The sequence below is a fragment of the Salvelinus fontinalis genome, chromosome 6, assembly GCF_029448725.1.
Source record: "Salvelinus fontinalis isolate EN_2023a chromosome 6, ASM2944872v1, whole genome shotgun sequence".
Classification (NCBI taxonomy): domain Eukaryota; kingdom Metazoa; phylum Chordata; class Actinopteri; order Salmoniformes; family Salmonidae; genus Salvelinus; species Salvelinus fontinalis.
The window spans coordinates 26352562-26367496 of NC_074670.1; the positions used below are offsets into that span (position 1 = coordinate 26352562).

The window sequence follows — 14935 nt, forward strand, 5'->3', positions numbered from 1 at the left end:
AAGTATTTTACAATCACCAATGGCCTCATGGTAACATCCCTGAAGAGTTTCATTCCTGTCCTGCAGCTCAGTTCAGAAGGATGACTGTATGTTTAATACATATTCCACAGCATAATTAATATCTTGACCATGCTTAAAGAGATGTTCAATGTCTGGTTTGATATTGTTACCGATCTAGCGATCACTGCCCTTTTATGAGGCTCTTGAACGGCTCCCTGGTCTTTGTAATTCAATACTTGACTGAGGGACCTTACATATGTTGTATGAGGAAGGGTTAGTTATAAAAAATAATCATATCAACCCCTCCATGTAACATATTCTGTGATTTGTTAAGCCTGAACTAATTTATGCTTGCCTAAACAAAGAGGCTGAATGACTATATTTTAGTTATCAAATTTGTATTCATCTTATGTATTTATTTATTTTTCTTCCACTTTGACATTAGAGTATTTTATAACACATGACAATAAAATACATTTGAATCCCACTTTTTAACACAATAAAATGTGAAGAAATACAAGGGGTATGAATGCTTTTGCAAGGCACTTATAGTGTACTTGATCACTCACAAGCAGAGTTTAACAAAACATTTCATCAATGCGGAGCCTCCCGTTGTCTAAGACCACTGCGGCATCCCTACAGATCCGGGTTCGATCCCGTTCAATCCGGGTTCGAGACCCATGAGGCGGCACACAATTGGCCCAGCGTCGTCCGGGTTAGGGGAGGGTTTGGCTGGCTGGGATGTCCTTGTCCCATCGCACATTGGTGCGGCTGGCTTCCGGGTTAAGCGAGCAGTGTGTCAAGAAGCAGGGTTGTGTTTCGGGGGATGCTTGGCTTTCAACCTTCGCCTCTCCCGAGTCTGTACCTTGGCTGCATTCCGAACACTTAAAAGACACACCCTATCTCCTCAGCCCTCAAATGAAGTGGACACTTCTGATGATGTATCATGGCGTCTGACGAGTATACACGCAGGGTGAGGGAGGCAGGAATGGTTTTTAAATGGACCACCCTTGGCCAGAAATTCGTCACTCATTCATCCAGCGATGATTGTGTTTTCAGCCACCGGTAACTTGTGGGTGCTTTATATGGTCTACATTCAATTGTGATTGCATGTCTACTTATATTAAATATATAATTATTAATATACACCTACAAAATAGCAAATTAATTAGCTAACTAGCGTTAGCCTGCCTAGCTGGAACTTCTGAAGGACATTTTTTTATTTCTACAATTTCAAAAACATAACCAAACAAAAACATACTTTTTACGAGACGTGTTTGTGCCTTCATGTGCATTAATAGCACAATTTCTAATTTACAGTATTTGCATTCATTTTTACTTACACTTGTATGTTGACTTCTCCATTGATGTTGTTTTTAAGTTTTCGCTGATTTTTCTTAGCGGGTTTACAATCGTTGCGAATTGAATTATGGGAAGTTTCAGGCCCTGGATGGAACATAATTATACACTCGCAAAGCCAACTAAAAACGAGGGCTGAGGGCCTTACGTTGCAAACTTCCCTTGCTTGGCTAATCATTTGGACCACCCGCCAAGATGGCAACAGGGATTCCCCCAAGGGCATAAGGCGAGGGTAAGTGGACGAGGGTGTGTCTTTTAAGTCAAATCAATGCTTCAATTTAAAAACAACCAGATTGAAGTACAGTTTTAATGAGTGCTTTTAAGTTTAAAGATATTGAATATATAGTATACTAAAAGACTGAAAAACAATTAATTTAAACTATACTTTTAATAAGTGTATTGGAGGTTGACGATAGTATATTTATAGTATACTAAAAGCTTAAAAACAATTAATTTAAAGTACACTTTTAATAAATGTGTAATGATAAGTGTAATGATATTATATTTATAGTATACTTAAGATATACAAGAGAAATCTCGTATTTGATGCTTATTTTTAGAATTTTTTGTATATTTAAGTATACATCTTTCGCATGGGATGTTAATCAGGAAATGTTAAGATCTTGGATTTAATTCAAGATGTTAGATTGTGTCAATCCAAATGATTTCCTGGGTAAAAATATAGCATTTTACGGTCTGAAAAATGTAAATCTGAGACGTTATCAATATACTGTATTTATGTCAATTATCAGTGTACCAGTTCAACCTTGTGTTGCCTTCTCAGGGTTCTTATTAAAGTCATGTGTCTTTTTTCTGATTAAGGATTAGTTCACATAAATAAATTGTTAAAAAGACATATTGATCAGTTCCAGGATGTTGTAAGAGACATGAGAAGGGACGGTGTATATCAAGCCTGCAGATAGTCATGTTATTCTGATACAGAATTTACTGTTGTACAACAGAGGCATCTGGTGGTGACACTGACAATCTGATAGTGACTTGTTATTGAGGCCTTTGGATCTATTTCCATCACCTCAGTTGCCCATTTAAAATCATAAGAAGATGTTGCTCTTTGGGGGTTGTAAAAACATTAACACAGAGTCCATGAATTAATCTTCATGATCATTTTAATGTGATTGAGGAAAATAATAAGGGTTATATAATTCTATCATGTGAAAACATTTAATGTTGATAGAAAAAATTATGTGCAGCATTCCTTGCATTTCATCAAACATAAAATAATGCCCTGAATCAACTTAAAGTTAAATGTGTTGAGGTATTACAGTTCTGTATAACCATATTACTGTGTGGTTTATTAGCAGAAATGTAATTATCAAAATGTTCACTGTTACAGTAACTGATGGAAATACTACCTTCTCAAAATGTAGAAGATATTCTTATTCAACTTGCATGCAAATCAAATACGGATTTTTTGGGGGGGGTCGAATTGGAATGAAGACATTGAAAATCAATGAAAGGGAACAAAATAAATTGCTATGCTTCCAACTAACATTAGTTACTATAGATTAGACACCTTATATTACCCCCAGAATAAGAATAATGTTTTAACTGTACCTTAGACCTACAGTGATAATTAAGATATTATTAGTGATAGTATTTTTCAAATGAACTGACTTCACCAGAAGTACAGTAGATAGATCAACCAGGTGTATATGTTTTTTTAAATTCTTCTCGTAGACAAGAAACAACAGAGGAATCATTCAAAGTTATCTTTCAGTGGACCATTTTGAAGAGGTTCTGGTGGATTCATGTGATTTTGGAGGTGCACTGGCAGAGGGCGGGACACCAGGCGTACACCAAAGAATTGCTGCACCCGGCCTGTATTTTCATGGCGGCACAGTTGGCATACTTGTTTACGTAAGGACAGGGATTGGCTGAAATGAAACATGAGAAGAAACATTGGCAGTCAATTCATTGCATGTTGACAGTTTACATTTGGGGATTATTGTACATTGAACCGTGTGAACATGTTTTTAAATGGCATCACTCACATTGCTGAGTCATAATGGTAAGATTTTAGACGGCACGCATGTCTTTTCATCCTGTCTGATACTTACTGCAAAGCTTATTTTCGCAGGAGTCGGGGCAGTCAGCACATGTAGCTCCTTCCTTGTATGGAGCCACTCCTTTGTAGTTTCCCCTGTTAACCAAAGTATTGAAATGATCGCTGGATGATGCCTACCTTCCACTACCAGTTACAGTAAATAGGGTGAAATTGTACACAGGTGTTAGGTGCATTTTGGGTGTGATTGGTGCAACATACGCTCTGTAGTATTGGCATCCATAGAAGTAGACTGAGCCAGGACACAGGGCCACACCACAGCCAACCTTGTATGAACTGTTCCAAACCACCTATATGAAAGGAAACACAGTTAAGTGTTACCAGAGTTTCATTGGCAAATAACCATAATGACACTTGTCGGTAACTACACACCTCTCTGACTACCATACAGCATAGCAAATCAAATCCCATTTTCTTGATCGCATAAACATATTTAGCAGATGTTATTGCAGGTGTAGCACAATGGTCCATGACAATATACAGTATACAAAATGTTAAGAACGAAGAACACCTGCTCTTTCCATGACATAGACTGACCAGGTGAATCCAGCTGAAAGCTATGATCCCTTATTCATGTCACTTGTTAAATCCACTTCAATCAGTGTAGATGAAGGGGAGGAGACCGGTTAAAGACAGATTTTTAAGCCTCGAGACAATTGAGACATGGATTGTGTATGTGCCATTCAGAGGGTGAATGGAAAAGACAAAAGATTTAAGTGCCTTAAAATGGGGTATGGTAGTAGGTGCCAGGTGCACCAGATTGTGGGGGGGCAACTCAATATTAGGAAGGTGGTCCTAATGTTTGGTATACTCAGTGTATGTACAATACAATGACTGAAATTGCTACCAAAAGAAATGTCAATAAGTTAGTCATCTATTTTGTAAGTATCCTCCTTTGCTGTCAACAGGTATATGCGATTAAATATCCCTGAAAATATACGTGACAGAATATGAACTGTAGTTTTGGTGTGTGTTTCCTATCTGACCCTAATTAGTGGTGGACATGTAAAATGTATAAAAAATACCCCATAGTCCATTGCGGGTCCACTATACAGTGTTAAGACTGTATAGTGTTGTTGCTGTGCACTCTGTTTTGGGTGTGGTCGAATCTGTTCAGAAGGTATGTTTATTTCTCTATCGGTGTTTGTTTATTCAAATTTGACAGCACATGTATTACTTTGAAAGTTATGCCGCTGCAGTTGTCTTTGATGTGTTTGGAGAGATGTTAATGGGGGTCCAAGCAGTATATCGAAACTGTCCTCCATTAAAGTGACTGTTTAAGTTAATACATTTTGTATTTCTAAAATAGTTCGTGTTTGTGTAGATGCAGTGGCTAACTGCTGTTTTCTTTCATGCAGAAGTTGTTTGTCACTGTTTTCGGTCCGTTGTGAACATGGTCAGTTGTCTCTGTGGAAGCACTGTAGATATTTAGGAAATGATTGGGCTATCCAGTGAAAGGAACGGAGGTGTGTTTTCGCATTGTTTTACTGTACATTTTTTAAACAAGCAAACTTATACCTGATTCATTAAACTTATTGTTCTTTTTTTATATCGGCCTCAGACTGTTTCTCTATAAATGGGCCTATAGAACCTGTGATTTGATCAGATGTTGCACAGTGCCTTTGGAAAGTATTCAGACCCTTTGACTTTTTTGTTGTTGTTAGGTTACAGCCTCATTCTAAAATTGATAAAATTGTTTTTTTCGCCTCATCAATCTACACACAATATCCCATAATGACAAAGCAAAAACTGTTTTTTTATTTTTTATTTTAGCAACGTTATCAAATAAGAAAAACTGATATCACATTTACATATGTATTCAGACCCTTTACTCAGTACTTTGTTGAAGCACCTTTGACAGCGATTACAGCTTCGAGTCTTCTTGGGTATGACGCTACAAGATTGGCACACCTGTATACTGCAAAGATAGTTTGCAGAGTTCTGTTCCTACTATCCAGGTCTGTACCCAAGCAATTTGAACTTCTATTTTTAAAAATTCACCTCTCTAAAAACAAGTCTCTCTCCGTTGCCGCCTGCTATAGACCACCCTCTGCCCCCAGCTGTGCTCTGGACACCATATGTGAACTGATTGCCCCCCATCTATCTTCAGAGCTCGTGCTGCTAGGCGACCTAAACTGGAACATGCTTAACACCCCAGCCATCCTACACTCTAAGCTTGATGCCCTCAATCTCACACAAATTATCAATGAACCTACCAGGTACCACCCCAAAGCCGTAAACACGGGCACCCTCATAGATATCATCCTAACCAACTTGCCCTCTAAATACACCTCTGCTGTTTTCAACCAAGATCTCAGCGATCACTGCCTCATTGCCTGCATCCGTAATGGGTCAGCGGTCAAACGACCTCCACTCATCACTGTCAAACGCTCCCTGAAACACTTCAGCAACCAGGCCTTTCTAATCGACCTGGCCGGGGTATCCTGGAAGGATATTGATCTCATCCCGTCAGTAGAGGATGCCTGGTAAAAAATTAAATGCCTTCCTCATCATCTTAAATAAGCATGCCCCATTCAAGAAATTTAGAACCAGGAACAGATATAGCCCTTGGTTCTCTCCAGACCTGACTGCCCTTAACCAACGCAAAAACATCCTATGGCGTTCTGCATTAGCATCGAACAGCCCCCGTGATATGCAACTTTTCAGGGAAGCTAGAAACCAATATACACAGGCAGTTAGAAAAGCCAAGGCTAGCTTTTTCAAGCAGAAATTTGCTTCCTGCAACACAAACTCAAAAAAGTTCTGGGACACTGTAAAGTCCATGGAGAATAAGAACACCTCCTCCCAGCTGCCCACTGCACTGAGGACAGGAAACACTGTCACCACCGATAAATCCACTATAATTGAGAATTTCAATAAGCATTTTTCTACGGCTGGCCATGCTTTCCACGTGGTAACCCCTACCCCGGTCAACAGCACTGCACCCCCCACAGCAACTCGCCCAAGCCTTCCCCATTTCTCCTTCTCCCAAATCCAGTCAGCTGATGTTCTGAAAGAGCTGCAAAATCTGAACCCCTACAAATCAGCCAGGCTAGACAATCTAGACCCTTTCTTTCTAAAATTATCTGCCGAAATTATTGCAACCCCTATTACTAGCCTGTTCAACCTCTCTTTCGTGTTGTCTAAGATTCCCAAAGATTGGAAAGCAGCTGCAGTCATGGACACTCTTGACCCAAACTGCTACTGACCTATAATCTATCCTGCCCTGCCTTTCTAAGGTCTTCGAAAGCCAAGTCAACAAACAGATTACCGACCATTTCGAATCCCACCATACCTTCTCCGCTATGCAATCTGGTTTCAGAGCTGGTCATGGGTGCAAAGTCCTTTAGGTGCCTTTTGGCAGACTCCAAGAGGGCTTTCATGTGTCTTTTTATTGAGGAGTGTCATCTGTCTGGCCACTCTACCATAAAGGCCTAATTGGTGGAGTGCTGCAGAGATAGTTGTCCTTCTGGAAGGTTCTCCCATCTCCACAGAGGAACTCTGGAGCTCTGTAGTGTGACCATCGGGTTCTTGTTCACCTCTCTGACCATGGCCCTTCTCCCCTGGGTGTTCAGTTTGGCCGGGCGGCCAGATCTAGGAAGAGTCTTGTTGGTTCCAAACTTCTTCCATTTAAGAATGATGGAGGTCACTGTGTTCTGCAGACATTTTTTGGTGCCCTTCCCCAGATCTGTGCCTTGACACAATCCTGTCTCGGAGCTCTCAGACAATTCCTTCGACCTGATGGCTTGGTTTTTGCTCTGACGGCTTGGTTTTTGCTATGCACTGTCAACTGTGGGACCTTCCAAATCATGTCCAATCAAATGAATTTACCACAGGTGGACTCCAATGAAGTTGTAGAAACATCTCAAGGATGATCAATGGAAATTGAGCTCAGGTGCATCCTGTTTTCAAGTCTCATAGCAAAGGGTCTGAATGCGTATTTAAATAAGGTATTTCGGTTTTTCGGTTTTAATAAATGTTTTCGCTTCGTCATGATGGGGTATTGTGTGTGGAGGAAGTTGTTTTATTTAATCCATTTTAGAATAAGACTAACGTAACAAAATGTGGAAAAAGTCAAGGGGTCTGAATACTTTCTGAAGGCACTTCATGTCATAATATATCTGCACAAAAGATGAATGGTACCTGTGTGTAGTGTCCGATGGGTTTACCATTGAGAGATCCATTGGGATAGGAGTAATCTCTGACCTCACTGTGCCAGGCTGTAACTACTGCAGTCCAATTCTTAGAAACGGAGGACGTGAAGAGGTTCTCACCCATTTCGTAGTCTGTTCATAAGTAAAGCATGCATGGAAAAGTTTACTATATACTGTAGGTGTGTAACAGTGAAATTAAACTGGAACAGTTGACTAAAATGTATTTGAATGCAGGATTTAAGATGTCAACAAATATAAGATACCAGGTAAGCCACCATAGTCATTGGTGATAAGAAATCATGACATTCAAAATATATTTGATCTTAAGATTGCGCACACATTGATACCATTGCAGCGAAAGTCTTGAGTTGCATGAATCAATAAAACATATTTGTCTTAGTTTGCTCTACAGCAGGGGAAAAACAGGAGATGTCCAGGAGAGACAAAGGGGAAACCGTACCGCCAAGCATGCGACTGCTGGGTGGGCCATGAGCCATGGAGCAGGTGTTAACCCAAGCCTGAGCACTGGCCGCTGCCTCCTCGCTCCAGTTCTGCAGATCAGATACAAACAGCTCTAGAATAATGCCATCCAGAAGACTGACATCCACATACTAGTGTCAAAGGAGTATTTTGTGGCCACTGTATTTTCTCTACCTGTACATAAACTAACCATATAGGTTTACCATAGGGCTGCTCTATGAATTACATATCAGGGATTATATTCTTTACGATGGATTTTGGGGGATACTATGTTGTAAACATTGATTCTGAGGTTGTTACTGATGGATAGTATATGAATCATGAAAGCATACCATCTTGAGCATGTCTCTAGCAGTTGGTGTAACCGCTCTCCGGAATGCGTTGTGCTGGTTAAGGATGTCAGCCTGAACTCCTGTGCTGTCTGGGCAAATTTCTATACATACATACACACACACACACACATTATATTGTGGGATTCTATGCACATTACTTACCCCACAGGTAAATTCTTCACTAAACTATAATACAAAGCAACTATCAACGTATTGATTATGAGTCCCAAATCAATCCACTTTCTTTTGAAAAACAGCACGTGATGAATAAACATTGTGTGTGATGACTAAATCCAGTTGAATTAGTTTAGAATCATGTTGGTAGAGCATAGTGAAAGCACACGCCGTTTGCAAAGTCTTCACGCTTTGCTGCATGAAATTGAAAGGGATTTTTTTTAAATGATCCTACAGTACAGATCTCAACAACCTACTTCACCTTTCTGAAGTAAAATAAAGTTATAGAAAATGTAAACACACAACAACAAAAAAACAAAGGTGCTTTGTTTTTGCGTATGTCTTCACACCCCAGAGTTAATACTTGGTGGAGCAGCCATTAAAGATGTAAATCATTTAGAATACCATTCTACCGACTTTGCACAGCACTTAGGGCAGCATATGCCAATTGTGTTTTGTCAAAATTGCTCAAGCTCAGTAAATTTGGTTGGGTATCATTGATGGAAAGCACATTTAAACCTCTTTTCAAGCAAATTTATGTCAGGACTGAGTCCAGACCACTCGGCGACACAACACCTTTTGGAAATCCATTCGGGTGTGTCTTTCACATAACATTAGGTGTAATTGTCTCACTGAAAAATATAACTCTATCCCAGGGTTTTCAGAAGACTGAGGAGGGTTTCTTTTGTCAATGTTTACCTGGGCTTTGCGGCTTTCATATTTATTTTGAAATTGACAGACTCCCCAGGGGCTGCAGATGACAAGCAATACCTATAACATCTGCCACCATAATGCTAACCCTGAGGTAGTTTTTGTTCCTCAGGAAAATTATAACTATTTTAATGCCAAAGACACACCTGAATGGCTTTCCAATAGGTGTTTACTTGTTCCTGAATGATCCAGTCTCAATCCTGAATTAAGACCTAAATCCATCTAAAGTCTTCGAAAGCCAAGTTAAAAAACAGATCACTGACCATTTCGATTCCCACCTTACCTTCTCCGCTGTGCAATCCGGTTTCCGAGCCGGTCACGGGTGCACCTCAGCCAGGCTCAAGGTACTAAACGATATCATAACCGCCATCGATAAAAGACAGTACTGTGCAGCCGTCTGGAACGAATTGCCAAAATCGCTGAAGTTGGAGACTTATTTCCCTCACCAACTTTAAACATCAGCTATCTGAGCAGCTAACCGATCGCTGCAGCTGTACATAGTCCATCTGTAAATAGCCCACCCAATTTACCTACCTCATCCCCCTTACTGTTTTTATTTACTTTTCTGCTCTTTTGCACACCAGTATCTCTACTTGCACATCATCATCTGTTCATTTATCACTCCAGTGTTAATCTGCTAAATTGTAATTATTTGCTCCTATAACCTATTTATTGCCTACCTCCTCATGCCTTTTGCACACACTGTATATAGACTTTCTTGGTCGAATCTTATTCAAAATGATTCAATGCTTTAAGGGCTGCCAAAGGTGCTTCAACCAAGTATGAACTCTGGGGTGTCAAGACATATGCAATCAAGACATTTTAATTTAGAATTGATTTGGAAAATGTTCTATAAAATGTTCCACTTTTAAAATCTGGAGTAGGTTGTGTAGCTCTGTTGGGGAACATATGAAAATGAATCGCTTTTTAAATGTTAAGGCAGCAAAATGCGGAGACTGTGCAAGGGGTGTGTAGACTTTCACTGGGCACTGTGTTAGAATGTTCGTAAGGCATTGTACTTACTTGACTGTGGGCATAGCAGTAGGAGATGGCTCAAGGGAAAGAATGAAAAGCTTTCAGAGTAAGATCTTTCATAAATACTTTAACATGTAATTGGCCTCACATCTAATATACTGTTTCAGATTACATATGTGGTTTTCTTTTCAGTAATTAGTAGGAGTACTTACCACATTGCACGCAGAGTACACATCATGCAGTGTCAGGATGCAAACCAATAATGCAAACATTGTGCCTGAAATCCGGGAGAGAGAGACTGCACCTATCTAGAATAAGAATCCACATGATCAGTATGGAGTACCTTGCCTTAGCTGACCTGTTGTCAGAACCTTTGCACAAGTGTATGATAGCTTCTATTGCATTTTTGTTACCGTATTTTAACATGAACTTATGTCTTTTCTCACTAACATATTCACATTGATAGCCATAAGCGAGAAAGGTACTAAACAATAAAAATAGGCAGTCCTTTGAGAATCAAGAGACTAGCCTTTGCACATCACGGAGACTGATCATATTTTAACTTGCATGTTCTCGAATAGTTAATGCTGTAAAGATCTGTAATTCCTGCAGAGCGAAGAGGCTTACCTGCTCATGGGTCTTCAAGAGGTTGAGTGTCACTTGGTGCTGTTCTTTTTCCTTTTATAGGGCCAACGCCGGGCTGTATTCGTGACTGTGGTAGGCTCACCTTTTTTTTTTCACTACTAATGATGCAGAGGCTGTCAATATTACACAATGGATGCAGAACAACAATGCATCCAGAAACCAGCATTGAGAAGCTGACAGAAGTAAATATGAATTTGTAAGCGCATGGGGTGTAGTTTCTCCACTCTGCAGCCCTCCACAAAGAAAGGAGAAGCGCTCTGTAAATACTAGTGTAAATAAAAGAACTATTATGGATGGCAGTGACTGCATATGAGTGGATGCATTTCTTTGTTTGGAATGGTACACCAATTAGGGAGCTCACAATGGCAAATAGTCTTCCTTGAGTTTGTTCTAGCTTGCACTTTTCAGATGAATTAGCCTTTGAAGACTTTGCCTTTGGGGTCTGTCTAGCCAATGTGTCTGGGCCACAATAATGACTGTTTAGTGTGTATGACCAAATCCGGTTGTATAAATTCAGTCAATATAGAAGGATTTATCCTTTGCATTATAACTATCTGCTCTGAGGTCAGAAGGCATTTCTTTAAAAATGGAATGCATGACTTGTTGGCAACTGACATAATAAAGTTGGATATCATTTTGTAAACACCTTATCATGATGCAAGGTGACTATGGGTGGTCAGAAAGGCCCCTAACAAATAAAGTGGATACCTAGTCAGTTGTACAACTGAATGCCTTCCGCATTTAAATCAACCCCTCTGCATCAGAGAGGTGTTGGGGGCTGCCTTAATCAACATCCACGGCACCCAGGGAACAGTGGGTTAACTGCCTTGCTCAGGACGACAGATTTTTTCCTTGTCAACTCGGGGACTCAATCCAGCAACCTTTCAGTTACTGGCCCAATGCTCTAACCACTAGGCTACCTGCCACCCTCAATAAGATTATTTGATTATGCTTATGACTTGACTTTATATCAAGATCTCGTTAACTTTTATTAATAAACAAATAAATCACTGAATTGACTGTGTATCATTGCTAATAAACAAATGCCTGTCATAATCAAGGTAATTACACCTTGTAATTATCGTTTTTTTCCAAACCGATTCCCTCTATCCCTAAAAGGCTGAAATACAGTATGTCTAGAGGGCACATAGAAAGTGGGTAGGTAGATTTATGAGAAGAGTATTTTTTAAATCGGCAACACACTTTAAATGCAATGAGAGAATGTGCTGAAACCAAACACCCAGGTCATGTCTTTCAATGTCATATCACCTTTACCATCATTCACCTCTGTCAACAACACTTGTTATGTTTGTATATTTAACTGGGTGTACCTCTCTACATAGTATACATTTTTGGGTGCAGCAAATACAATGTATGATGTCTGACCTAAATATACTGAATAAAAGTGCAAATGCAACATTCAACAATGACTTAGATTTTACTGAGTAACAGTTTATATAGGGAAATCAGTCATTTGAAAGAAATTCATTAGGCCCTAGTTTATGGATTTCACATGACTGGGAATACAGATATGCATCTGTTGGTCATAGATTCCTTTTAAAAAAAGTAGGGGCGTGGATCAGAACCAGTCGGTATCTGTCCATCATTTGCCTCATGCAGTGCGACACATCTCCTTCCCATTGAGTTGATCAGGCTGTTGATTGTGGACTGTTGTCCAACTCTTCAATGGCTGTGCAAAGTTGCTGGATATTGGCAGGAACTGGAACACTCTGTCCTAAGCGTCGATTCAGAGCATCCCAAATATGCTCAAATGGTGACATGTCTGGGAAGTATGCAGGCCATGGAAGAACAGTTGTCATTTTCAGCTTCTGGAAATTGTTATGTTTTTGGTCCTGATGTGGTAAAACAGTTTAAATAAAATCACAATCCATTTTGTAAGCTAAATTCTTCAAGACTCAATGGCTATACAGTATATTAATTTAAATGTCCTAAAATGGATGTACCAATCCCTGATTGCCTCTTTTAAATAATATTTACAGTTTTTTACAATTGCTAACAATCTATACTTAAGATACTTTTTCTAAAGTCTTAACACAGCAACATCACACAATTAGCCAAATAGTACATTTTCTGCTCAAAACCACATTTTGTTCCTTAAACACCAACTCTACATTTCAAAATACAAAAAAACTTTCTCTACATACACTAACTCTGTCAAAACACGGCATACCCGACTTGTTATCTAATCATTGTCAAAACACTTACACATGTTTTCTATCCAAGAGGAACATACAGGCAATCATAGCACAGCGACTTTCAAAATACTAACAGTTGATGGCATTACAAAAACTGCATTACTTTTCATGTTTCAGTTCTACCTGCAGACAATAGACAATACGAAATCCATCGTTTTTTATAATTCAGTTTCCTTTTACTGTAAACCACTACATTTTTTGGTTGAGTGTTGAACGTGTGCATTTTTGGGAACATACTATCTAAAAGTGAATGAGTCATCTTTACTTTATAGAACGTAGAGTAGAAATAAATGTGTAAGTGACAGAATTTCTGCAGTAAAATCTTTATTAGCAACATGAAATTGCTGCCAGTGATCAAAAAAAAAAAAACATACATGGCCTTTGGTTCCAAATGTGTAAAAATAAAACACAATTACAGTACAAAAGGCACAGAGGGAAAAAATAAAATAAAAATGCACAGTCCTGTTCTAATCTAAATGATCTTCAGCATTTGGCCACATGTTCTTGTCCACATCACATCTTATGTCGTCTCTCGCTATGCACCTTGGATAGAAATGCTTGACATGCCTTATCCACCCCTGGCAATCTTCAGCTGATATGTCTCTGCAGCAGGCATCCATTTTATCCAGGAGGGACATTTGGTCATGTGGCCGATGATCATACACTTTCCACCTCCAGGCAGAAAAAAAGGCGAGTAGGTGGGGAGGAAAAGCCATTCTTGGATGGGCTGCAAACCAGTTTGTGATTGCATGTGAATGGTGGAAAGCTACATTGCCTCATGCAATCACAAATGTTGTACTTTGTCCTGCCACCCTGATTCCTGCTTCAGTAGGAGAGAGATCGGTCCCTCTTTTTGTGTGTCTGACAGTTTGCCATTCATATATAAGTAATTTAAAACATGATAGTAATGGATATTTCAGTAGTTCATAAAATGTTTATATCTCTATTGGAATGTCCAAGCTAGGGCTTTTCCCCATCTTTAAAGGAATCAATTGCCATCGATAATTAATTTTGTGTAATTAGACCTTCACAAGAATCATGTTTTTTGTCACATAGTTTTTAAAAAGATTGGTAGAAGGATATCACAATTCATCGTGAAGTGAGGTTGGAGGAACTTGGCAATAGTAAATGTATTTACAACATTTTACTTCCTCATTCAAAATCTCCTTTGGTGAGAAGTATTTCTGTAGGTCATTCTTTTGTTGTTCTCCAACCAGTTTGTTCAGTTGTTTTTAGATAAGTGAAGCCTGTCTTTCCTGATTAAGGTCCTCAAACTTAATAGCTGACCCCCCCTCCCCCCCACACACACACACACAGTTGTATGACCTATAGATATTGAACTACCCTCAGACTGTACAGTTCCATTTGTCCAGTGTCTCTTGAATATTTGAGTCATGTGAAGCTGTACCTTCAGTAATAAACACTAGAGGGCATTCTCACTTATTAAAAGGATGAGGCAGCTACACTCTCCTCCATATGTATTTGGACAGTGAAGCAGAAATGTCAAATGTGGCTCTGCATTTTGGATTTTAGATCAAATGTCTCATGAGGCAACAGAACAGGGTGTCACATTTTCTGTTGTTATTTTCATGCATACCTGTTTTACAGTTTAGAAATGAAAGCACTTTATCTAGTCCCTGAACACCTCTAAATGAATCCTGATAATGCCATTATTTATCTTTAATAAACAATAGTGACTGAGAAGGTTAGAGGCTGTAACAAAACATGCTAACCTCTCATATTGCAAATAATGTGAGTTTACCATTTTCTGTGTTTTTTTTGCGGGTGGGGGGGGGGGGGGATCTT

General features: G+C 39.3%; 1 protein-coding gene across 1 annotated transcript; it reads right to left on the reverse strand.

Moving 5' to 3' along the window:
• Nucleotides 1-2468: 2468 nt before the first annotated feature.
• Nucleotides 2469-11002, reverse strand: LOC129857481 (cysteine-rich venom protein-like). The gene is made up of 8 exons (XM_055925782.1): nucleotides 10896-11002; nucleotides 10477-10576; nucleotides 8409-8509; nucleotides 8057-8147; nucleotides 7586-7728; nucleotides 3644-3732; nucleotides 3438-3520; nucleotides 2469-3254 (listed from the first exon to the last, which is right to left on the reverse strand). The coding sequence occupies exons 2-8, from the start codon at nucleotides 10538-10540 to the stop codon at nucleotides 3127-3129; spliced, it is 699 nt and encodes a 232-aa protein (XP_055781757.1). The 5' UTR covers nucleotides 10541-10576; nucleotides 10896-11002; the 3' UTR covers nucleotides 2469-3126.
• Between the last annotated feature and the right edge of the window lie 3933 nt (nucleotides 11003-14935).

Excerpts from the sequence above, each read along its gene's own strand:
- LOC129857481 (XM_055925782.1), bottom strand. The coding sequence starts at position 10,540 with ATGTTTGCATTATTGGTTTGCATCCTGACACTGCATGATGTGTACTCT. Across the intron at positions 7,729-8,056 it reads CAGCAGTCGCATGCTTGGCG|ACTACGAAATGGGTGAGAAC; the intron begins GTACGGTTTCCC and ends ACTTATGAACAG. Across the intron at positions 3,255-3,437 it reads CTGCGAAAATAAGCTTTGCA|CCAATCCCTGTCCTTACGTA; the intron begins GTAAGTATCAGA and ends GTTTCATTTCAG.